This window comes from Scardinius erythrophthalmus, assembly GCF_964197995.2.
Source record: "Scardinius erythrophthalmus genome assembly, chromosome: 14".
In the NCBI taxonomy this organism is placed as follows: domain Eukaryota; kingdom Metazoa; phylum Chordata; class Actinopteri; order Cypriniformes; family Leuciscidae; genus Scardinius; species Scardinius erythrophthalmus.
The window spans coordinates 23,388,424-23,415,314 of NC_138234.1; the positions used below are offsets into that span (position 1 = coordinate 23,388,424).

The following is a 26,891-nucleotide window of genomic DNA, read 5'->3' on the forward strand; positions in this document are numbered from 1 at the left end:
AGAAAGGTTATATAGTTTAGCATTTTTTTCTGAAATAGTTTATAACTAATTTTTTTTTTAAATGGCATCAGAATAAAACCTCAAGGGCTATTCACACTTCCGCTAAGTTTAACGCAAAAGGTTGCACGAAAAAGACATTTGTGAAATTGTGTATAGTTTGGTCAATCCAAAAGTAATCCTTTCTGCAAATTTTCCCTAAAGTTTCAGTACAAAAAACGGAAGAAATTTATGAAATTTTGTATAGCCTAGTTTTTGTCAATCCAGAAGTAACGCTTGTTGTCTTAACACAATGAAAACCGCAAGTTCACGTTTACATGCACAGTTCTGTTCATCCAAAAGTTATACGTACTGACTTCTAAATAAACCGAAAACAGACCGAACACGACTACGTTTAAATGCGTAGTTACACTGAAACTACAGCAGGTTTTTAAGTACCTTCACTTTAAGTAACAGTTGTCCAAGGAGACGTGACAAAATGCACAGTTGGATATGTGATACATTAACTTTTTCCCCGCCATTGATGGAAATTTCCGTCATTTATGAGACAATGCTTCCCCGCCATTGACATAAATTTCCGTCTTTCTGTGTTTTTACTGTTATACGGTAAGGGGCGCACAACTCCTGAAAGAGTACTGAATCTCCAGATCAAAAGACATGTGAAAAAGAAGCAGAAACAAGCGATTTCATATGCAAGTAGATGCTTACGTAAATTAACGTCATCATCAACATTATGCATAATTATGCCTGATGTTACCGAATGAAATGTCGACCCAAGGCGAGGTATAGGACCTTGAAGCATTAGGGGTGTTGATGGACTCGATCTACTACGTCTATGTTTTGATCATCGTTCTGAATCCGATCTGGACGTAGTCTTTGACAAAAAAAATAAAAAATAATAATTCTCAGCTTTTTGCTTAAAATGTTGCTTTTTTAAATTAAACTTACACACATTGAAGTGTTGATAAAAAAGAATGCATGAATCTAGAATAAATGTGTTATTTTCTTTAAAAGCAGAGGGTTTGTTTTCTTTTGGTTGTTATTTTTGTGAAAATGATCATAACTGCTGGCAGTGCCTAGCAACTTGGCGCACAACGCGGGCATGTACACGTGCTGGGCGAAGCCGAGCTACAATTGCATTATATAGGTGCACAAAAATAATTTTTAGTCGCTCTACAGATAAATTATTGCTTTAGTCCAGCTAAAATTTTACTCTTAAAGTGTAGGGGAGAGCCGGGACGATTGAAATGCGGGACGGATGAAACACTGAGATTTCCTTGAAACTCACTCACATCATGTACGTCAAATTTCGTTAGCACGTACAGCACGCAATGTCTACCTTACCTGCGAAAACATTTCTTCTTTACGTCGAGCCGTTTTGGAGTTTAAGCCGCAAAGCTGTTTTTGAGTGCGGTAAGTGAATTCTTTCGGGCGGAACTTTTTTTTGACTGACAAGTTGGATTTATTGTTTTATGTACTAGTGTAATGATAATACATCAGGTGTATTAGTACTGCAACACACCCTTAAGTGTGCGTTATCAGAGTTTTTTAGTAGTTTAAGGGCAAAAGAGGTTTAAATGACAGTAGGCGCTGTCGGGACGGTTGAAACAAGTGTTTCAACTGTCCCGACTGCGCATCATTCCAGTTAAACCTGGTCATAGCCTATACTGTTCATAGATTCACATACTGTTCCTAGACTTGTGTTTCTTTTAATGCAAATTAATTTTCAATTACGCAACACATCTCTTTAATAATCATCAATTGTCCAATCTTCAATCTTCAATAGATTTCATTTATCGTCTTCTGGTTGACCTAGTTTTCTTCATTTTAACAGGCTGTTCAACTAGCAAACACTCAATTATGACTCAAGGAAGAAATGTAAAAAAAATACCTGTAAACGGATTTGTCTGTCTTCCTCAAAATAGCCTATTAGAAAGATTACGAAATGCGCATAGGCTTATCGCCTATTGTTTATTGGGCGACAGAACAAAAATGGTTAATATGAACCTTTAAAGCTCCAGTATGTGACTTTGGTATTTGACCACAAGAGGGCGCAGTTTCCAACAATAACAAAGGCGAAGCTTGATGACGCTATGAAGGAGGTGACGATGGGAGATGTGGTTTATAATGCGTTTTCACCATCTAGCGATGTATCTAAATGGAATTAATGAATCATGATCACGGATGAGGTAATTTATTCGTTTTTGTATTACCTGTATGTCTTATCGTATTATTTTATGTCATCATAATTAATGAACTGCAAGGGACGTGAAATGTTATGCTATATTAGGCTATCCCGTTACAACATACAGCTATTTGTCAAATGATTTGTTTGGTTAATGTTGTGCAGTTTTACGTTTTTTATGGTTAATGCCGTGTTGTTTAACGTGTTCAAACCAATATCTAAAAGTAAATTTGAACGAACATTTGCAAGTAATGACTAAATATTTTTTTTAACATCATCTCCGATTGTAATTGTACTGCCATAATCTCGGTCACCACACGTGATAAAAAGCCTTACCAAAGTACAAAGAGCAATATAACTTTGTTTATAAGTGCTATTATTGATTTGTTTGTTCTTACCTGTCTCAATACACTCGCGAGAGAGTCTCTGACAAGTCCAGACGCGCAGCTCTCTCCATCTCGAAAACACCTGCCGATATTTATCCGGGTTTTATTCCTCCGTTTGTCACACAGTCCGTGACTCCGCGTGTATCCGAATATGGACGCTTTCGTTTTGTTGGCACTTCAATACTCGCCAAAGAGTTCGTGATCCATAACAGCTATAACCATACAGTCTATGGCTATAACGCTTTAACCACCACTTCCGCATTTTACCATGCGATATTCCGGTGATGTGGGTCATATTTTTTATTTTATTCCTTTTTTTATTCTTTGTCAGATGTCTTTATTGTTTATTGTGATAAGAAAAAAACCTCAATAAAGTTGTAAAAAAAAAAAAAAAAAAATCCGGTGTGGTGGAATATCCTATCACATGGTCCACCCCGGAAAGAAGGATAGAGAGAGCGGACATTGCGTCACTGAGGCGCGACATTTCTTTTCCGGGACGGCCAGTTATTTAAAATCGGAATTTCTCTGAAATAAAAAATCTTTGGAGACTTTTGAGATATTGTAAGTACATAACTGGAGGAAATATATCACACTGTGCAAGTTATTTTTGGAAATTTTATTACAAAATCCCTACATATTGGAGCTTTAAATTAAAATAAATTACAAAATATGTTTGTAACAATATGTACACAAGTTACTTGTCAGGTATTGTTCACAAAAACAAGCATTAGATGAATAGTTGCCGTTTAAACTGTTATGTTTCATCCGTCCCACCCATGCGTTGCAACAAAGCACAACTGCCGTTCAAAGTCAAATTTTAGTTAAATCATTCAATATTTGTACCGAATAACACATGATACTAAGAGAACACATATGTGAGTTGTTGATCACAAAAAAAAAAAAATCTATCTGTAACCTTATCTTAGAAAACGGCATTTATCTGAACAGTGTTTCAACTGTCCTGGCTCTCCCCTATGTAATCTTGTGAACTGACTGTGTGCGGCCCAGTTAACATAATGCTGTAAGAACGACCCCATCCCGTAAGAGAGGTAATGAAGCGCTGTTGCTCACCCAGTGTCTGATGAAACTCACCCGACACCGGGGTCATGGGAGTGGGCGGCAGACTGTTGATATTGAGTGCCCCCATCTGGTGGATCTGGGTGGTGGGAAAGGCCACGCTGGGCGCCAGGTAGCCTCCGTGACTGGCAGCCATGAGGGCCGCCTGCTGTTGCATCAGCTGCCGGATAGAGGAAACACAAAGCAGAAAGAGAAAAAGAGAGAGAGAAAAGTTACTAGAAGCACACAGGCTACATGGGGGCATGATGGATAGGCAGTGCTTCGCAGAGTAGAGGAGAAAGTAGAGCGGAAAAAGAGAAAAATGTGTCAACCTATGTTTAGTGAAAGCGTCCATCTTCCCAGTCAGAGGGCTGTCACAAGCCCCCTTGAAACATTTCAATAGCTGTCGGTCTGGCTCATTCTAATAGAGGGATCGACGCACATATTATTGTAGTCCTTAAGGGACCTGGGAGTTCGGAGTAGGAAAAATTGAATTGTATTCATTTTTTCCCTTTCAAACTTTAAGGTAATGCTTTCTTCATGGCCTTGACAGCGAAACTTCTCCCACCCCCCCACCCCCCGCACTTTCCTTTATGACGTGACAGCTATCAAGGCTGAATATATCACATTTACATTGAGGCAGATATTCTTAGATCCAGACCCCATGCATGTACACAAGAAACGTGTTTGTATGTCTCGTCTCTGCTAATAATGTGACCAATATTTAATTAGTTGGGAATGAAAATGAGGCTGGCAATAGATTTTCAGGAATATGCAACAATGAAAAAAAATATATACATTTTAAATAATCTCATATTTTTGTCATATGTGACCCTGGATCAACAAGTAGCACGGGTATATTTGTAGCGATAGCCAAAAATACATTGTATGGGTCAAAATTTTTAATTTTTCTTTTATGCCAAAAATCATTAGAATTTTAAGTAAAGATTAAAATATTGTAAATTTCCTACCGTAAATATATAAAACATTTATTTTTGTGAGTGAATGCAGTACAATCGCGAACATAAATGGACAACTTTAAAGACGATTTTCTGAATGTTTCGATTTGTTTGCACCCTCCGATTCCAGATTTTCAATAGTTGTATCTCAGCCAAATATTGTCCTATCATAACAAACCATTCATCAATGGAAAGCTTAGTTATTCAGCTTTCAGATTATTCAGAAATGTAAAAAAAATTTACCCATGTGACTGGTTTTGTGGTCCAGGGTCACATATATTCTTTTTCAATTGGAAATACGTCACATTACAGAAGTAAAATGGGTTACGAATGGCGTTTCACAAGTCATATCCACTGGAAATTTGTGTAAAGACGCATTTTCAACTAAAGTCTATAAGCAAGAACAATACTTCTGAAAAACGTGACACTAAACTATTCCCATCCAGCAAAAGAATACTACAACTAATCAAACAGCATTCCTGTAGATCACAGCATTTAGACCCTGAAGAGGCCAAAAGTAAGATGCAACCTCATACAATAATCATCCAGCTTCCTCTCTTCATTTGAATACTGAGGATGATATGGTTCATGTAGGCACATGGTGCTTTGCTCTCTGCCGGTGTTTTATCCCTAGATAGTAGAAAAGCATTCATTTTCTCTCATCGGCCTTGTCACTGAGCCTGAAACATGCCGTCCACCCCCAAAACAAATCTATAAGCCTCAACTGCACTATTATCTATAAACTCCTTCTTTCATTTGCATAATTCCATCAACAAACTGCTGAGGATCATCTATTATCCTACAGGTAATAATATAAGGTAAATGTAAAAATTCAGCACAAATATGCTAAATAAACTACATTAATTCAGAGGTATTAATTTTTTTTTTAAATTAACCCTATTTTTTGCAGTCATAGGTTAGACCTATATTAAATATACAGCTTAAATAAATAAATAAATAAAAATATTTCAGAGAATCTATCTTTAACACGTGCATTTTGTACACCGGCAGATTTTTTCACTTGTTTTAAATAAATTAAAAATACTTAGTTTCAAGATATAGTCTTTAAAAACTATAATATATTTAAAATATTTATGAAAACAGTATAATCTTAGATTAATAAAATATGAAACCAAACTATCGTATCGTATGCAGTGTTGTTTCTCGAGGAAATGTCTCTTGTTTTAAGGATTTTTTCAAATATATATATATATATATATATATATATATATATATATATATATATATATATATATATATATGAAGAGTTCAGATGCAAAAGCCTCTAAGTGCCATCTGAAATTTTCTTCTAGAATGATCATTTTTATCAAGCTCGTATATTTAAGTTCAGTAATTTAACTTAAATGACAATTAATAGGTAATTTGCATTGCCATTTTAGTGAAATTACTGAACTTAAATATACGACCTTGATAAAAATGATCATTCTAGAAGAAAATTTCAGATGGCACTTAGAGGCTTTTGCATCTGAACTCTTCATATATATATATATATAAAAACACATTTCGCCGCCTGAAGTGTGTTGCTAAATTGTCACGTAGGTGAGTTTGCAAGAATTTTGGAAGTTAAAAATGCGTCACGGACCACCGCTTTAATGCATTTGTCAACCTTCAAGACAGTCTGGTCTCTCTCCGCCATGTAATAGCCATGCCACAGTAATCAGATGCTTTTGTGCCCATCTCTTCCTTCCTGCTTGAATGGGGAGTCAGAGTTAAGCTGGCTGGCTCTAGCCGGGTGACAGTTTACTAATGCCCTTTAAAAGCCAGAGGGACAGGCTTTGGGCAGAGCATAGTGCGGTGAGTTGAAGACTTCCATATTGTAATTTCCCTCCATGAACGGCTCGGATAATGTCGCCTTTCATGGCTGCCACCAGATTGCCTCAGATAACGATGTGGCATTCAGTTCTGCTCTTTAGGAATTAAAACAGAAAATTGGAGGCCCAAGCATGTAATTATGTTGGGGAGAAGTGAGCAACATCAATTTGTTCTTGGAGGAGGTGGAGGGGAGAAGAGGGGAAAAAAAGAAAAGAAAAACAAGGCCCTTCGGCTGTCGGCGGTCGAATGAGACTATTAAAAAAAACATCTCTTGTGTTATCTCTGTTATTCTCATTTAAAGGCATAGTTCAGACAAAATGTAACATTTTGTCATCATTCACTCACCTGTCATTCTAAACCCTTTATTTCATGCGTAGAATATAAAAGAAGTTTAGCAGAATGCTAGCTGATCCATTCAGTCCAATGAAATTGAATGGTGACCAAAATTTTGAATGTTTAGCGCAATAATGTATGATCAAATTTGATGGTGATTTTATGGTGTTTTTGTGTTTTCAATGGAAATATTCCATACAGTGAAAGAAAATGGCAACCAAGATTTTCAGTGTTTAAAAACTGAATTACATGTTTAAAACTTACTAACGTAAAGGTGGTATACGACTTTCGAAGATTTGGAATAGCACAATGCACTTTTACTGTGATTTTATGGTGATTTTGTGTATACAATGAAAATATTCCATACAACTAACATAAAGGTGTTGTACAACTTTCGAAAACTTCTAAGGAATTTTATGGCTTTTTTTTGGTGTAGTTTTAAGTCTTGACAGCCATGGTCTCCACATGCTATTAAGAAGAAATGCGTAAAATAAAATCACACAAGTTTGGAACGACATGAAGGTGAAATAATAATTATAAATAATTACATAATTACAAATAATTATAACAATTCAACTGGGTGAACTATCCCTGAACATTTCAGAACCAAAACATTATCCAGCATCCTGAATAGAAAGGAAGCATTCAAGCGCAAGCAAAAGGCACCAAATTGCCTTCAGCGAAGTCTTCATCACTGAGGTCGTAACCTTTTCTTCCTTCAAAATGGAGAAAAAAAAACAGAAGCGGCCACGGGAAGAAGTTGTCCGGGCCACGGCGTTCGTTTAGAGTCAGGCATGTGGGGTTTTTTATGGTTTGCCGGTGGCATTAGTCTCCCTCGGAGCCACCAGGCAATCACCTCTTTATCACTTGGCAATTATCTACCCAGAACTGCTCTGTGTCTCTGCCCACCTCTGCCTGCATCACACATGACCCCTTACAGTCGGTCTGGCCCTGCTGCAGCGCACAGAGAATGGCGGGATGACTGGAGAGATATTTATAGAGAGACAAGAAATGGAGTGAGCTGAATGCGAGGACCCTGGTTATTAAGGTCCCTGGCCCTGTAAGATTGCCTGAAAACGGCTTCGCTCCTTTTTCTGCTGTTTGCTGAGGCACATCTTCAAGACTAAATTCAGAGATGGTGCCAACATCGTTTTGGTTGTACCAGAGCTTGTTTTAGGCCTGAAACATAGTTTACGCAAGCGCAGATTTTAATGCTTGGTACTAATTAACATACATACATTCCTTCTTGGAATGCACACTTTTCTTTTTTTTAAGCAGTATTTTGTCTTGATTTCCAGAAAAAAATGCACATTTTTAGAGATTTTTTTACATGAATTATAAAAATGTAATATTATTACAATTTAAAATAACTATGTTCTATTTTAAAACAATTTATTCGAATGTTCAGCATCATTACTTCAGTCTTCAGTGTCACATGATTCTTCAGAATTTTGGTGCTAAATAAAATTTTCTTATTATTATCAATGTTGAAAACACTGTAAAAAAAATAATGTTTCAACTTAAAGTAAGTGTTCGTGGTGCTTTAACATTTACGTGAGTCAATTTGAAATGTGAAGTTGTACTAAGTGACAACTTGGATATTTGAGTTGACTAAACTTAAAATGTTACTGCAGCACGAACAGTTACTTTTTTGAAGCTGCAGTCCGTAACTTTTGGCGCTCTAGCGGTTAATAAACAGAACTGCACGCGTCTTGGGGAAGAACACTGCAGCCGGACTTACTTCTCTCTGTTTATGTCTATGACGTGTCATGCAGGTACTGGGCTACTCCGCAGTGGTGACGACCCGACCAGTCTAAAATAGTCAGAATATAAACACTTATTATAGGTGTACCGTAGTGATTCAGGATAAGACAAAAACATGGTTTGGAAATTGGATTCACGATGTACTTGCTTATTATTTAAATTGTGTACATTTTACGGATTGCAGCTTTAAGTTGAAACAACTTTTTTTTACAGTGCAATTTTTCCTGCTTGATATTTTTCTGTAAACCATGATAAACTACCATTTAAAAGTCTGGAGTATGCAAGATCGGGTTCAATTAATCAGAAGTGACATTTCTATTTCAAACAAATGCTTTTCAAACTTTCCATTCATCAAAGATTCTTAAATGCACGATTTTTGATTCTTTATTCACAATGATTCATTTTCATCTTTAAAACAAGATGCATTTATTTGAGAAGCAAAAATCAATTATGAATATGGTACGTAGTTAGTTTTGTACTAATGTCCACTGTAGCGCCCCCTGTGGCAATGCTGAGAATGCAACATGTATTTGTTTTGCTTCATGAATTACTTTGCAAGAATTCTAAAAACATATCTTGCATATCTAAAAGCATTTACGCACATGTAGAATATGTTTAGGTGCGCTGAGTGCGCTTCCATTTAGGTATTTTAGTCTAGTACATTATGCGCAAAAAGGGTGTTTATGTACAGTACATAGTCCTATTTCTGCAAAGTGTCCATTTACACATAAAAGGACATTTCAAGTGAAGAATACAAAGTTCTGCTGAGAAACGAGGGGTGAGATTCTATATTTCTATATAACACATCAATCAATTTGCTTTTTTTTAGATGGTCTATAAGATTTTTTTTTTTTTTTTTTTTTTACAAACGACGCATTAAAACTAAAATGCTGTTTGAAACAGATGCCTAAAAAAGAAACAAACACTTTTAACGCTCTTCGAATATCAAACACTGTTATATTTTCCAACAACAGGGGGCAATGTAGGTCAATAGCAGAACATGTGCCCCCATCCTCAGCGCCCTCCTCCCCAAAATACCCAGACAAACATTCCCCTCATTAATGTTGGCTTCAGAACATTCTGAAGTGCTTTCAAGCAATTTGTGCGTCATATTAATCTAATGCACCGTCTCTGGTGATTGGCGTCAAGTAAAAGAGATCTTTCTGGCTTTCCATCAACAGCCGCGCTTTTATTCATCTTCCAAAAAAAAAAAGAGAGAAAAAAAGCCGAAAATGAAGATGGCTCCGCTTAGAAAAAGGAAAAAGATCAAACACGAGGCAGCGGGAGAAAAAGACAGATAAAAGCTGTTCGGCTTGTATTGACAAGAGCGTCTGAAAGAAAATTAATGTTTCTCGCTTCCATGGCGTGTTTATGTCACCCCCCCCCCCCCCCATTCCACTCCAGAGACGAGGACGGGGCCGCATCTGATATTTTCAACATCTTCATGTAATACTGAATGATAAGCTGTTTGTCAGATTTAGGAGTTAGATGTACCTTTTTAAAAAAATGCTTCTGTCTTTTGCCACGATGTTGTCAGCACTATTACCCCTCCAATTTGCGCTCAGATGCCCCCTCCTCTGCTCTGACTAAAATCCAATTTACTGGCTGTCAGCTCAACCCAGTAATCCTCTGCACAGCTGTGTTTGTGGAAGGAGCCTCTTAATTTGCTCGTCCTCCACGTTTCTAAATGTACCATTGCCATATCTGAAGCTAAATGTTAGCTTATGCTGTTTGGCGCAACGAATGCCTGTCGGAAACCCTTTCAGGCTCTGCTCAGGTGAGAAAATGAGTGAACAGTAGAACATGGAAAATGCTAGTGGAGTTAGCGACTTCCTAACTTGCTGCTACAATGCTAGCATGGCTACTATGCACTGCTAATACACTCGTTTAGGTGTTTGAAATGTTTTTAGTAAATTGCTAGGTAGTTGCTATGGTGTATTGTGTGTTTGCTGGTTGGTTACTTACTAGCCCAAGTCGAAATAGCCACAAAAAAAGTGATATTTTGGAAACAATATGAAAATTCCATTCAGAGTTTAGAAATATCATGAATGCATCTGGTCGCTACCAGCCCTATATTAATGTTAAGATTGAAAGGTAGGGTTAGGGGTAATACTTGTTTTTGTTGTTTAAGCAATTAGCACTGTGATTTTCATAACCAGTGAAAACTTTAGAATAGGCTGTGAGCTGGGTTTGCACTGGTTTAAGTTGCCTCTTAAATGCAGGATTTTTAGACTGTTTTATCATCTGCCAGATGAAAATTGTAAAGTAATTGCTTATAAAAGTTAAAGCCAACATCTACTAAACAAGCTGCACAATGTGATTAAGGCTATCATTTATATCAAATAACACACTAACATTTACTACTTAGCATTTGCATTTGTTCAGAGTAACAATTATGAAGAAAGAATGTTTTGAGGAAATGTGTCCAAAATCCCTATACCCTCATTCACTATTCCCTACATTACTAATATAGTTCACTTGAGGAAGTGAATGAAAATGCGTGAGTGAATTCACTGAATTCGCCGGAAGGGCTGCCGATTTTGCATAGTTTGTGCTTGCTGTTTAATAATCATTTGAAACTTAGCAAACTGGCAGCTCTAGTAGTAAGATGAAAAGATTTATCTTGAACTCATGGAAACTATGTATAAACCTTAACTAAACAATTCAATAATTAAATAAAAAAATTCACCTTTTTGATATTACGCTGTAGCCACATTGGACCAGCGGTTTGGTAAATGGATGGATGGATGATTCAGCTGCGGCTTCATCTTCTGATCAGACATGGGTATTCATTCAGCGCATGACTCTTACAGTGCATTATGAGTATCTCTAGCCGTTCTGAATACCTCAGTCGTATAGCCTTTATTGCAGAGCATTGTGGGATGGAATGAGTGCACCCGATAACGTCCGTCCACTATGGTTTCAGACACCACTACAAATGCCTGTCCACTCAAATAGTGCCCTATTTAAGGGTATGGGGGCGATTTTGGACACAGCCTAAGAATATTTAAAGTCTTCTTTTCTGGCTATGTTGACAATTTCGTCCATACCTTATACTGACACCTAGTGGTTTGTGGAAACAGCATTACACAAAATCATAAGTTGCCATGTGTTGTTTTTGTTAACTAAAACTAAAGTCATCATCTCAGGCGATGTGCATATAAGATTTTTAAAAAGTACATTTCATCACATGTAAAAGTTGGAAATGAGGAAAAAAAAATAGTGAGCGCCTTATTTCTATGTATCTGGTTTAAAATAATGCGCTTGTTTAGACAAGTCAAAAACAGAAAATATAACGAGCAAAAAAGAAGACCCACTTAAAAAGTCGCAAACTTTGCCACAAGCTGGATGCGATATCATAAGGCAGTCGGTTTCGACAAGGGTGGGTTGTGGCTTAGGCTGGAGCAGTGAATTATAGAGAAAGTGTCATTGCCACTGCACCCTGCACCATCTCTGACACGGGAGATAAAAGTCACTGCCAACCTCTGGGAGCCACAGCAACCACCCCGTCTGCCTTCCCGCACGCTGCTCTCGGACCATTTGCATTTCCCGCGGACGCTTCGCATCTCATGAATGCTAATAAGGGTGTATTTTTCAGCATCCCGGCCCGGCCCCCACACGTCTTCTGCTGCCATGCCGCTGTCTTTCGCTGGTCGATGCCAACAATTAATCCTGGCATTTACAAGAAAAGATTTGTCTATGCTTATCAGTACATAAACATAAGTATATCTATCTACTCCATATAGAGGAACTAACTAGAAGGATAGTTACTCCCCAACAGTTTTATAGTATCTTCCCTTAAACTGAACAATGTCCCCCATGAATGAATATTAGGTACTGACTCAACCTCTCTGCAGCTTTTCAACCTCCCACGTACTGAAGGAACCGACGCGTGCTATAAATAGCCAGGTGAAGATTTTCCTATGGAATATTCTGAGTCACTCTGGGAACGTGAGCGAGGACATGTGGGCGTGCGGGGATGGGGAGGGCACATGGGCAGCTATGAGATCATCAAAACGTGTCGGGCCTGGAGGTGTCCAAGTGCCCCAGAGAGGCAGGGGGGGTACTCACCGCATGTGCGTAGGTGCTGTAGGTGCTGAAGGGCAGGGCGATGGCAGGGTTGAAGATGCCAAACTGGCCCACCATCTGCTGCATGCGACGGATGGTGCGCTCCTTGTCCGTGTCGGCAAACTTGACCACCAGGCTGGACGACGCGCCCTGAGGGAGGAGAGAATCGGAGCCAGTCTGAGGAGAGAGGGCAGGCTGCGTTTAACCTCCCGCTTTGCAAGCGAGACCCATGACCACCACACAAAATACAACTCATAATGTACATAGATACTTGATTCTGAATTATGGTGCGGTCACATTAGCGATATTTCAGCAAAATTTTTAGAGGAAAAAAGACTTGTCAATAGTGTAGTGATGGCGAATTCACATGACCAACTTGAATCATGAATGTGTGGATTCTTATTGAAATGATTGGATTTTACGTGAAATTTTGCTGAGGAACGGTAAATGTGAACGCACCTTTACAGTAACACGCTATAGAATTCAGTGGAATTTTAGAGCAGGTCAACATGTTAACAAAGAAATCTAATGGACTGTGGTAAAGGGATAGTTCCCAGAAAATTCTGTAGTTTAAAATTCCCGTTCACACCAAGAACGTTAACTATAAAGAAGTTATCGTCCACACCAATGGACTATAAAGTTCTGTTTTTTCTAAATGCGCACTGCGTCTGCTGCTTTAAATGCTTGAACTCTTTTAAGCAGGATTGATTCTTATTGGCTGTCGATGTTTTTACCATTCATAAGCTGGAAAAAAAGTGATTCCAAAGTTATTGTTCCTCTGTGTTGTTATTGTATTACTGTAGTTGTGGTGTGAACTTCCATATTCTAACAGAACTATAATAATTATAACATTTTTATAGTTATACTTATCGTTCTTGGTGTGAACTGCCTTTTACTCAACCTCATGTTATTTCAAGCCTGTATGGAAAACTAAATAAGAATTTTTAAAGAATATCCTGAATGGATATTAAAATGAAAGAACCAAAGAACCATCAAAAAATAAAATAAAATAAAAGTGGTCCATACAACTTGCACACAACTCATCAAATCTTTTGAAGCCATACAACAACTTTGTCATAAATAATTGAAATGGTAATAATTATTATAGTTCTGTAAGAATTGACATACTTGACATTTGCTGTAGCTCTACTAAGCACATTCGCGAGAGTAAAGATGCTTGAATGAATCATGCTTTTGTGAATGATCCATTCTTTTGAGTTGGGTCTGAATGATTCGTTCATCAATTGGACTGATCTGAAACTCAAGTTCAATTTGCAATGGATTTTCAGATATTTTAAACTAATTATTTTATCACATGACTTGAAATGTAGCATACAAGTCATATGAACTACTTTTATAGTGCTTTATGGCCTTTTTAAATCTACTTTTATTGTATGCAAAAGAGCATTTCAGACAACAATTTAAAAAGTTTTAAAAACTTATTTTGTATTGCACAGAAGAAAGTATGTCATCCAGGTTTGGGATGGCATGATAGTTAGTAAATGATGAATTGTTATGAGTTTCGAATGAATTGTCCCTTTAAGAATGATCAAAAAACATTGCGTTCCTACTGTATGTGAAAGGCATGACCATGACTATTTCACTTCAACTCTTCCACCAAACACAAGATGGTTGGATGCATCTTAAATATAACAAAGACGTTTTCAAACAAAGCCTCAACATCAAACCTCATGCAATCGAACAAATGCATCTACAAAGCTGTTAGTGGCATCAGTAGACTGACATGAGCCTTGGCAGCTTGACCGTTACATAACAAAATCTATTTCAGATTTTCGTACTTGATAGGTTATGATATTGCTCCTGAAATATCAAATGGATTAGCCGAAGAACGTGGGTGTGTTTTGAGATTGACAAGGCCACCGATGATCATGTTCTGACCTTGGATGTGTGGGTTTCTGAGTCCGTCTCACTCATTCTCTCCCGTACCGTGGTAATGAAACACCTGCTGCGAGAGCCGCGCTCACATTCATTATGAATCTCTCAATGATTCGATGCTACACTTGACCTTTATCAGCCTACAACATCCTCTGTTCCAGCACTATATAGTCAGAATAAAAAAATAAATAAATACAGAATCGATTTTGGCAAAAAGGCCGAAATATGACTGTGATCTGACGGCAGAGAAAGGTTGTGCATCAGCCAAGATAAGAGGCTAGCTGAAATTGATGTGAAAATGTCGATAAGCAGCCACAATATGGGGAAATATCAGGTAAGGCCACTAGCCATGTCTGTACAGCTGAATAGGGGGCTGTGCTTTAAGACCTTAACTGGTGGATCATGACCCAACATTGGGTCGAAATTCTATATCTGGGAAGGGAAAACACAATGTTAAATAGCAATATTTAAAAAAGCATCTAATTACATAATTGTGCATAGTATTGGGCAAAAAAATTTATCCACTAAGATTCAAAAGGCATTTAGAAACTGAACATAAACCAATTTTATTTGAAGTATAAAGTCGCAATCTGGTGATTTTGTTTACTGATAAAATTGCACCATTTTGAAATACCTTTTACTTTAAAGGTACAGTATGTGAGATTGAAATGAAATGAGAGATTTGTTTCCCCCACCCCCTCCTGCTCAGACTTGACGCTCATGCGGGTTGCCAGATTGAGGACACACAACAGGAAAGAGCGCAACTGACAATGGAATGCGAGGAGACTTACTTGGAATGTAAGTTGACTGATTTATTGATTATTGATGAGTTGATATCACGTTTTAATATGCACCCATTCATAGAGATTTTTAGATGGGTGCGGAGGCTTTTTAGGTAGGGTAGAATCTGTGATCTCTGACCCAGTTTGTTCGCTGGCTTCCATGGCTGCAATATGCTGTGTTTTCCACCAACTGGCAACCTGTGATGGCGAAATACTATTGGGAAAATTGACGTGCGATATCGCACAGACCAAAACAAAAACAGACATTTCGACACGGAACGCACATTTCAAAGTAAAATAACTTGTCTGTAGCACTGTTTTTCAGAGAAACGAGTGTGTGAACTCAGCATATTTCCTAAATACATTTTTTTATGCTTTACTACAGTCAAAAACCTACATACAGCACCTTTAAATTGAATGCTGCAATGTTCTGGTTTACCACAGAACTGGCTGATCCAGATTAAAACTCTTTATCAAACAAATGCTCAAAATGCTTATGGTGAATGAGAAAAAAAAAAAACTGGAAAACCAGAACAAAGACTGCTGAAAAAGTAGGTGGTCAGTGTTGTGCTCTGTATTGTTGTCGGAACACTTAGTGAGGGCCGAGAACAAAGCAATCAGTCTGCACATCCAAGCTCAACAACTCTGGCTCTAGGCATACGGCACTCATGTGGGCGTTTGAAGGGGTTGCCAGAAACGCAACGAAAGCCAGTCGCTGGGGAGGATAAATGCAGATTTGATTTTCGATTTCACTCTGTTTGAACCCTCATGCCCTTAGCCTTCCCCAAACTTTTTTATTGTATTGTTTCCTCAACTGCTTAGTTAGGATATCATTACCAGGGACAATATCAATGCATTCAGTCACTGTTCATTTGGCGTTCTGCACGACTAAACAAAATGGAACTTTGCAGGTCAGGAATTGTACCACAAGACAATCTCCAAAAAAAAAAAAAAAAAAAAAAAAAATCTCCTTATCTTCTATCCCTTCAGGTTTTTTATCACCAAAGCAGTTAAAATTATTTCTGGGTATAACCTCAAGGGAAACTGAGACATCTGTGAATTGGAATAAAAACTTTTGGCGTTTAGAGAAGACTGGCGAGATATGTAAAAAGTTCGAACAATTCTGTCATCATTTACTAACCTTTATGACTGACTTTCTTCTGTGGAACACAAAAGAAGATATTTTGCAGAATGCCGAAGCTGCTCTTTTCCATACAATAAAAGTGAATGGTAACTAGAATTTTCAGTGAATAACATAAATGTCACTCTGTTCCTCTGTTTTAAACATATTGTTTTACTTCAGAAGACTTGGAATATAGAGTGCAAGACATTTGGACTTTTTTTAAAAAGCTTTTATGGTGTTTATTTGTACTTTTTAGAGCTCGACAGCCTTGTTCACCATCCACCTTCATTGTATAAAAAAAAAAAACTTGTTTTCCCTGTAACAAGAGTAAATGATGACAGAACATACATTTTTGAGTGAAATATGCCTTTAACGTTTTGAACTACTGGTATTAAGTTGTATGCAAACTGTAGGCCTAAGCTGTCATTTTAATATTAACCTCAAATGCGATTATCTGCAGCGCTCAGACTATTTATTGAAAACCTAGATGTTCTGCACGTCACCTTAAGCTATTAAGGAGGAGAACAAAATATTTACTTCTTAGTTCTTGGGCAATGCAAATAAAATACGAATTTCAATATTCTTTTAGTCCTCAGTTTATTTGGTATTTGTCCAATCCTTTCTTGACTGTTTGTTTGCTTTAGCTCTGAGGCATCCAGCGAATATCAGGGCCGAGGGCTTGTTGGTCCAGCAAGATATAGGCTTGTGGGAGAATGTGATAGAGAGAGAGGGAGGAAAAGGGGAGAGAGAGTGCTGGTTGATCTGTGAAGTAAAACTCTCATTAAATTTTAAGCCGCCAAGCACCCAGAGGAATTCCCATAGGTCCAGGACCCAGCGAAATGGATTCAGGAGAGAGAGTAAAACTGTGGGAATAAAAAGTGCAGCTGTTCAACAGAGGAAGAAGGAGGGAAACGAGGCCCTGGAATCAAAGAGAGAGGACCGCATCTTTACGAGAATGAGCGGCGCATGGGGCCACCGTGGTGCTTTCCCGATTCTTGAGGTCTCTTTCTTAACGTGGACCATAAAAGCACTAACTAAGCCATATATCTGATATAACTCTACACATCTGTCTCTGTGCATTAACTGTGAATAAGATAATAAGAAAGGATTATCTTGCGCATATAACATCCAGCACTGGAGCAGCTGAGCAGAACTTCTTCTTGTAGCAATCGCTTAATTTTTGTTGTATATATATATAAAAAAAAAAAAAAATTAAATGCAGATATTAAAATGTGTTGCCCATTGAAAACGCCATTGAAATTGATGGATATATATATATAGAAAAAACAATATATATACATGTATGTATGTATGTATGTATGTATATATATGAAGAGTTCAGATGCAAAAGCCTCTAAGTGCCATCTGAAATTTTCTTCTAGAATGTTCATTTTTATCAAGCTTGTATATTTAAGTTCAGTAATTTCACTTAAATAGCAATTAATAGGTCATTTTCATTGCCATTTAAGTGAAATTACTTAACTTAAATATACAAGCTTGACAAAAATGATCATTCTAGAAGAGAATTTCAGATGGCACTTAGAGGCTTTTGCATCTGAACTCTTCATATATATATATATATATATATATATATATACTGTATATATATTTTTATTTAATTTTTTTCTTCAAATATCAACACATTTTTATATCTGCATTTAAAAAAGAAAAGTGAAAATGTACAACAAAAAATATATATAAACTTATGTATGAAATATGTATATTTCAATTGAGACAATTTTATTTGTATAAATATTGAGAGATTTTCTAAAAACAATGCATGCAATAGTTGTACATCAAAATATATACATTAAAATTGGAATCTAGTAACAAACCTAAATATATAAATGTAAATCTCAAAATAGTAGAAAACATGAATATAGTTCTAAATCCAAACATATATTAATACATCTTTGTAATATATTCAGATGTACATATTAAATATGTATTCAAATGTACAACTAAAGAGAAACACGATCGAAGATGATATGAGAGATATGGAGCTAAAACAGTTGTGCAGAGCAGTCATTATACAAAAATATTTGATCACAAAATGATGCGATTGAATTATTCCAAGATGTAACTTCATTTTATGGTGCTATTATTTCAAACGAGTCTACTTTATTTTAAAATATGAGGAGATTTTAGATCACACTTTAGTTTAGGGTCCAATTCTCACTATTACCTATGACTTTTGCCTCAAACTCCAAATTGCTTTTTATTAATAGTTAATAATGTAGTTGTGTAGTTTAGGTTTTGGGTAGGATGTAGAATATGCTCATGCAGAATATTAATAAGTACTAATGAACAACCAATATCCTAGTGATATACATGCTAATGAGCAACTAGTTAACAGTGAGAATTGGACCCTAATCTAAAGTGTTACTAGTTTTTATATCAAAATGCATGTAAACCTCCAGCATCATATTCGAGCTCAGGCTGTGCGTAACCAGACATTGCTGTCTGCAATTTTGGGCCACTATTTGTCCCGTAGTTGTTGCGCAGATATCCACACAGTCATGAGGAAATGAAAATCCAGCTGAACACATTGCCATTCAACCATAGACAGTGGCAATCGGTCGGCGGCCCAAACTCTCCTAAACCAAGGAGATTGTAATATCAGATAGCAGCGGCAGTTTCATTTTCCTGTATTTGTTGAAATACCGTCAATCCCTGGCGTACACACTCGGCTGGAAATGAGACCGAAGCAGGGGGCTAGAGTTCCTTGACCCTTCCAACCTTCTCCGGGCGTAATTTCGTCCCTGGTCTTCCATTGTACAAGGCCTTCCTGAAGTCTGCCAATTTGCTTTACCGCACGGCAGTGTAAATTTTTAATTGCCCCACGTCCAAAGCACAAAACGGGAAGGGCAACGGGGGGTGGGGTGGGGTGGGGGGTGGTTGGCCGTGCACGGAATAAAGCGAATGTCAAAACCCTGCTCGCTCTAACATTATGTGCGCTTCGTATTTGTGCATATGCATACGCGCACCACGTTAAGTCCAGAAACATGCAAGCTTCTGGAGCTGAAAAATTAGTTTAGAGTATGTAGCTCTGACCTTATGGCTATGCTAGCAAGAGAAACATACATAAAAGAGGGGGAAACATAGAAAGTGGACTGCGTGTGCATGCATACTTGTGTGTGTGTGTGTGTGTGTGCATGAAGATAATGCACTGACTGCGATGAGCCGGGGGGATTTGAGATGAATATAAGATTGGATCGACTACAAGCATCAAGCATTTCTGCAATAAGGCCAGTTTCTTGCTGCCCACAAGCACATCACTAGCAGACTGCGTTATGCATTCGTATTTAAAATGAATTAGCACTCTTTTCTTCACTGGACTTCTTACTGTAATAACTACAAGGGAGTGAACTGAGGGTTGTGGGAGGCTGGCTGGTGTACAAAGCAACAAATGAAAACTTTTGCATGCTAAAGGAAGTTTTTGTGTTTATCATAGCAACAGTGAGCATTAAGACATTTTTATTTGGTTTCTAATTCTTTTGCATTGCACTTTTCTCACTTACATTGAAATCTTATTGGACTTTTTTGGCTCAAAATTAAACCAACTAAATTCTGATTGGCTGCATTTTGTCATTTCAGATTTTATTTTCCCATTTTTATTCACATTTTAGGGGTTCTATTTCTGTCACGAATTCTGCATAGTCCCGCCTATATTTAAAACTTGTCCAAAATTGTTTTTGACATTGCTGTACATTAAATCTGAAATATATTCTGATTGGTTGTCATTTGTCCGTCATTGTAATTTTTGTCTAGACAAACTCATTACTTACTGTTGCGTCACACCTATTTCTGCTGCGGCTTCTATTCCAATCACTTCCACAGTGAAATCCCTTTGATCTAAAGTCTTGTTTCTCATAAACATTAAGGGGGGGGGGGAGTATGCATTTCATGCATACTGAGTTTTTTACACTGTTAAATCCACAGAGTTGGATTCCCATGCTAAACATGGACAAAGTTTCAAAAATTAAGTTGTACGTTTGATGGAGCATTTCTGAACCAAAAATACTCCTTCCGGTTTGTCACAAGTTTCGGAAAGTTTTTTTCGAGTATGGGCATGTGTGACGTCAGATGGGGCGGAATTTCCTTATATGGGTCCTAAGGGCACTTCTATCGGAAGACTTCAACCGTAGACCAGAGCAAGAGAGCGGAAAGCAGTACGCCCATCAAAGAGCTGTGCTCGGCTTTAGGGAAGTATTTGCCGGATTTGCAGATCGTCTAATGCTTAAGGATGGAGCAGTCCCAACGATAAAGGTTCACGGTCGTGCGATGGAACCGCAGGCGGTGAGTAAAACTGCTTCAAATGTCTGTGTGTTGTTAGCTATCGGCGCGTAAGCACAGCAAGTAAACAACATGATCACGTATAGTTAATGTATCTATGGAGCATGCGATGTATGGTGTGTGTGTGTTTAAATACATTTGTTTAGCTGGCCACTGTAGGTGTCTGTTTGTTTATTGTAAAACCACTCCAAACAACAATACACAAAGAGTGTGAAAATATGTTGAAATAAATGAATTATTTCATAATAAACCACACAAAGTGCGCTTCTTCATTGAAATGCGCTACTATTCCATTGTTTTTCTACGAAAATACTAGTCTGATGTGCAAAACTGTTCCGCTTGCTACTGCTAAGTCACACACAATAATCCATAAACCAATTCATGTCCTCATAAACCACGAGTAAACACACACAAATGTTGTAAAACTCGCGCATGACATGGTGTTCTAAAAACACTGCGCTCAAGTTACATTACTACTTTTAAAAAACTCTCGAGACCTTGTGTTTTTCCCCCATTTCACTGCCCATCTCACGTTTTTCTAAGCAAAAACGCGTTCTGTATGTATGCACGTGATTCTTTAGCTCCGCCCACACGGCACGCCTCCAGCCGCTCGTTTTTTTTCCGGAAAGACTCGGTACAGCCTATCTTTCTTTTATAAATATAATACAACTAAAGACTTTTTGGAGATATGAAGGATGCAATACTACTCTATAGGTGCTCAAGATTAACATGAGAATGACTGAAACTGAGTGTGTGTCTGACATAAAACACGTCACGTCACAGAGCATTTTGCTTTGATGTATTAGTTATCAAAATGATTGGATATTTTTCAAATCATGTGTTACTTTAGTAACTGCGAGCAGCATGAGATTCTCTGATGGCGGACCGAGGGCGTGAGAGGCTGGTGGGTGTTCAGTAAGTTCGCCATTGCTTCTTTTGAAGAGTTTGCAGATAGATGAGTGCTTCATCAAGCCCTGCCTTGAGAAGAACTCCATTATCTCGGCTAAACATCTCACTTTGGCACCTGGGAGATGTGCGAGTCGTGACCCCTCCCTCTACAACTTCAGACTCAAGAGAATGGAGGCTGGTAAGGTTTTCCATAATCAATTTACCTTCCGAGATGACTATAAACCTTTTCCATCCCTCCCCTGTGAGCTTCCTCCACTCTTCCTCTGTCTCTCTACCTCTCTTTTTTTACTTTTCTATCTGGCGTTCCTTCCCGCTCTCTCTCTCTCTCTCTTTTTCGCTCTTCCACTCCCACCTCAGTACATGCCAATGAATAATTCACCAGTCAATGTGGTGAAAGGTGAGGTAAACAAGTCTATTGCCTAATGTCCCGGGAGGATGAAGGGAAGGAGAGAGGAAAGGATGTCTGAGTGTGTGTGTGAGGTGAAGATTTTAGAACTGTGGTTTATATTTCAATGTCCCTGAATCATTTGTACCTCAGTTGACCCTAAAGGTTATACAGAGAGCGGATCACACCACAGATCCATCTCTCTCACCGTTTCTCTGGCCATTTCATTCTCTTAAAGGGACAGTTAAACTAAAATGATCAGTTACATTTTACCAGGAAATAAAAATGATCAGGACATTCTTAAAAACATCAAAGTCATACAAGTTTGGAACAACATGAGGGTGAATGGAAAATAAAGACAGAATTTTCATTTCTGGGTCAACCGTTTCTTTAAAAATGCCGCTGCATTGTGGAAAATGGGGAAAAAAAGCACACACTAAAATGCATTTCGAAATTCCATAACTCGTTTGTATCCAACTGGAGTCTTTTAGCAAATAAAACAGCAGCGTGTGAGCTACTTCTGAGAGCCGAACAATGTGTGTGTGACTGAATAGCTGTGTGATTCAGACAGGCTGTGCTGAATAGCCGGCTTTTTATGGCTCAGCGTCCAGTCCTCGAGATTGAAACGGCCGGACAAAGGCCACTTGCTGATATGCTGGCAATGCAGCTATTCAACAAAACAATATGGCCAAATATGCAGTTTGGAAGTTGAAGTGACTGATCTGTTCTTACTTGTGGTGCTTGGAATTGATTTAATTGCCTGGTTCACCTTCATTCAGTCGCAAAGTATTTTCGAAAATATATCGAAATATATAATTGCAACTACTACTACTACTACTAGAAAAAAATGAAATTGGTGGACATATATATATGGGCAATTTATCAAATTTGTAATTATATAGGTGAATTTTAAAATGTGAGATGATTGAGATAACATTTTTATGACGAGGCAAGATTAGTTTCGTTTGTAAAATGTAATGTGGTGTGACACCTCAAAAAAGATCTACATTTCTGAATTAATAAAATAAGAAAAATTAAGAATGTTGTGGTCACACCACATGACTGATTGGCGGACAAAGTTTTTCAAATATATATATATATATATATGAATGATTATATATGATAATTTGACCCCTTTATGATTAGGCAAGATTATTTTAATTTGTAAATGTGTCATATGGTTTGACTCCCCAAATCCTTAAATTTAAGAAAACCAAAGAAATTTGTATATATATTTAAAAGAAACACGTTACTTTGGAAAATATATTCCAAAACAAAATAATGATTAATGTGTGTACACATGTGTTCAAGGTGTGAGTAAAATGTTTTTACTGGTTACACCACATGACATTTTCAATAAAGTGAAACTTTAAATTTGAACATGTTTTTCAAAACCATATAAAACCCAAAGAATACAAAAAGTAATTTTTTTCTAAGCACTGAAAACAAGATTTTTTTTCAAAATAGCCCATAGAATGATACAGTGACCCCAAAATATATTTGGACAGGTGTATGAAAGTCATCGTGACCGCTGATTGTCGAAGGAACATCAAAGAAAGAAAGCATCAGTAAAAAATATTTTTTCTGTGTAATTGTGTGTGTGTGTGTGTGTGTTATAGAGGAGTGTGTACGTGTTATAGAGGAGTGTGTACTCACTGGCATGGTTTGACTGCCGTGCAGGGCGCTGATTGCGGATTGAGCTTCAGCGTGTGTGGAGAACTTTACAAAGGCGCAGCCTGAAAAAAAAAGACACACACACAAAGGTACACAAACACTTTAGCCACAGCGTAGAGAAGCGCATTAAAACACTGGAGAGAGGCAGAAAGCCCTCCAACGGTAAGCAAGCTTCTCCTCTAGAGACTGTGCTGATGCAACAAGCGAGCTATTTACTGCCACATGCCCATCTATGCAAACAAATCTCAAAATACGGGATAATTGATATCATTTTAAAACGCCGCCACAGATATTCATCACGAGAATTCAAACCCTTTTGGGATTCAAGAGCAGTCGTATTGAAAACCGTTGAAAAACCTGTCAAAATATTAAGGATAGGTCTTAATGTGCCTTATACAAGCGTAACGCGTTTTATACAGTTTTTATTTAAGAATTAAGCATTTTTGGCAGAAACAGGCTTTGAAATGAAACACATTAGGAGCTAAATGAAATGTAGTTTTCTTGTCTTATTGTACAGGGAATGGTTTGACATCTATCCTTTTCTTCTCTTCCATAAGACTGGATATTCACGGATCCACCCCCTAAGTAGCAGAAATAATCCTACAGCAATTTTCGTAACACTGGCAAGGGGAAAACTCCGACTCCCACAGTGCTTTTCCAAATGCCAGGCTGTATTAGCGTCTTGCAGTGTCCCTAAAGCCTCGGTGGGCAAACAATGGAGTCTATAAAAAGTTTAATGTTCAAATATGTGTTCTTTTTCTCCATCTCTTAAGAGTCTTCAATGTTGAATGAGCGACAACTCAGAGCAAATTGTTGGTTCTTGGACAGCATAAAATGTCAACATTAAATTTTAATATTATATTTAACAGAATATGCAAAGAGAACATAAAATGTAGGGAGAGTTTTGATAGATTGTGAAAGTGGTTGTTTCCAGTATACAGCATACATACAGGTCAAAAGTCAAAACTTTGGAATAATTAAGATTTTTTTAATGGTTTTGAAAGAAGTCTCTTACTCTCACCATTTACTTGATCAAAACTGTAATGTTTTTAAATATTATTACAATTTAAAATAACTTTTGTATTTGTTCAAATATTAATTATTATTGGTGCTCAGTTTTTAATGAAATTTAAAAAAAAAATCACTTTGACAATTTTAATGTGTCCATACTGAATAAAAGGTTTTTTTATATATATATATATCTTACCCCGGACTTTTGAATGGTACTGTACAACAGTTTCCACAAAAATATTAAGCAGCACAACTGTTTTCATCATTGATAAACATAAGAAATGTTTCTTGAGCAGCAAATCAGCATTTTAGAATGATTTCTGAAGGATCATGTTGATGCTGAACATTCAGCTTATCGCAGGAATAAATTACATTTTAAAATATATGAAAATAGAAATTGGTTATTTTAAATTCTAATATTTCACAATATTACTGCTTTTACTGTATTTTTTATCAAATAAATGCAGCTTTGGTGAGAATAAGTAACATACAATACTTTCAAAAACATAAAAACATATAGTGTATATATAATATACATTTACAAACGTGTGTGTGTGTATATATACCGCTAATCATTCACAATAAGACCAGAAATGTGTACAAGAAAGCAAAAATTTCATGTTGACTGATAATATAACATCATGCAATAAAAAAAAAAATGACGTAATCCCACCTTTGCTGTTTCCATCCGGACCTCTTAGCACAGTGCACTCCTCAATGACTCCGTAGGGTTCGAAAAGACGGTACACGTCCTCCTCCGTCTGTTGTTTGTTCAGCATCCCGACGAACAGCTTCCTGTCTTCTGAAGCAAAGAAAAACAGAGCGAATGGAACGACTGGCGTAACCTCTCACCTACCCATTACCCACATACATTACTATTGTAAGCACAACCCAAATACTACTCAGACTTTTGGTCCTTGGCCAGCATGGGCAAACAGGGACTGCTTTTGCTTGGCCCATTTAGCTTGTGGAATGGAGTCGCAGCAGTAATTGTTCCCCGTGCCAAGTCTGTTCATTTTAATTTGGGGGATAATTGGGTTCAACCCCATGTTGGAAATGGTGGGTAGGCCTGAGGTGATAGCGCTAAGCTGTCGTGCTTAGAGGCTCGCTTTAATAAGAAGAAGCAGACTGCGAAGAGACAGCACTTTCTACGAAACTCTGGAGGGTGTAGATAGACCGAGAGCGCCGCTACCGCTGACCTGGAATTCAAACTAATACGGGTTGTTTTTGTCCCGTTCTATGTTTAGTCTATGGTAATTGGTTGTATTCACGGATAATACCTTTTTTGACCGAGCTGATATCTTCAATGTTATACAAAAATGATTATCACAAATTATAAAGAGCACTATGCCAGGTGATACTGCCAAATAATTTCAACACTTGACAACTTTTGCAAGTGAAACTCAGTGGAATATCCTATTGAATATTGTAAGGGTTGAAAGCATAAATTCAAACTCATCATCATTTAGCATTAAAAAGCAAGATTCTTGTAATCAAAGTTTAAGTAAGCAGAACTGGGAGATTTTTATTTTGCACTCATATATTTTAATTGCTCTTAACTTAAATATTTGAGTAAGCCGATGTATACATTTAACTTAAAATCATCATGTAATCTCAATTACAAAAATTTGAGTAGTTGAAACTTGGTTAGCTTTAACTAAACAATTCAGTAAATGCAAACTTGCAAATTGGTAACAATGCTTCGATAGCATTAGTATAGCATAGCAATTGCTGAACGAGTACAGCAATTTAGTGCAATTAATACCTGTTCTCAAACCAAGCTTATGCGCTCCACTCATCACCATGAAGGCAACCCCCCCCCCCCCAAAAAAAAACATAAACACAGAAACTCTTCTAAATTAGCATAGCAAAACATGTAACACTACTAAATATACCACTTAACATTAATCTTGCTCAAAAACATTATATAACACTTAATTTTAGTATTTACTTTCCCAGAGTGCCATGGCAAAGCATGCTGGGAAATACCAGCCCACTTTCAGTTAAATTTAAGTTTGTGTAAATTAAAAGAAGCAAGTTCATAAAACTTAAAACAATGAAACCATTCTGATTACTTAAAATGTGTCAGTTTGGTGAACTCAAAAGAAAAAGAAAGTTCTGAATACTTAATTTAATTTAAATAGTTGAATTTAAGTTTACCCAACTTCATTTTGAGCATTAGGAGATACACATTTTGAGCATACAGACACAAAAAAATATTCAAAGTTTCACTC

At 37.3% G+C, this 26,891-nt stretch overlaps 1 protein-coding gene across 5 annotated transcripts in view; it reads right to left on the reverse strand.

Annotated features, from left to right (window-relative positions):
- celf5a (cugbp, Elav-like family member 5a) overlaps nucleotides 1-26,891 on the reverse strand; it is a 212,718-nt gene that overhangs the window by 23,861 nt on the left and 161,966 nt on the right. For 3 of the 5 annotated variants that reach the window (XM_081385147.1, XM_081385145.1, XM_081385146.1), the window contains exons 4-7: nucleotides 25,331-25,459; nucleotides 23,629-23,708; nucleotides 12,585-12,758; nucleotides 3,640-3,805 (exon numbers count right to left, since the gene is read on the reverse strand). In XM_081385147.1, the coding sequence (XP_081241273.1) occupies nucleotides 3,640-3,805; nucleotides 12,585-12,758; nucleotides 23,629-23,708; nucleotides 25,331-25,459 (549 nt within the window). The remainder of the gene's footprint in view (nucleotides 1-3,639; nucleotides 3,806-12,584; nucleotides 12,759-23,628; nucleotides 23,709-25,330; nucleotides 25,460-26,891) is intronic. The other 2 variants (XM_081385149.1, XM_081385148.1) reach the window with 2 other exon arrangements.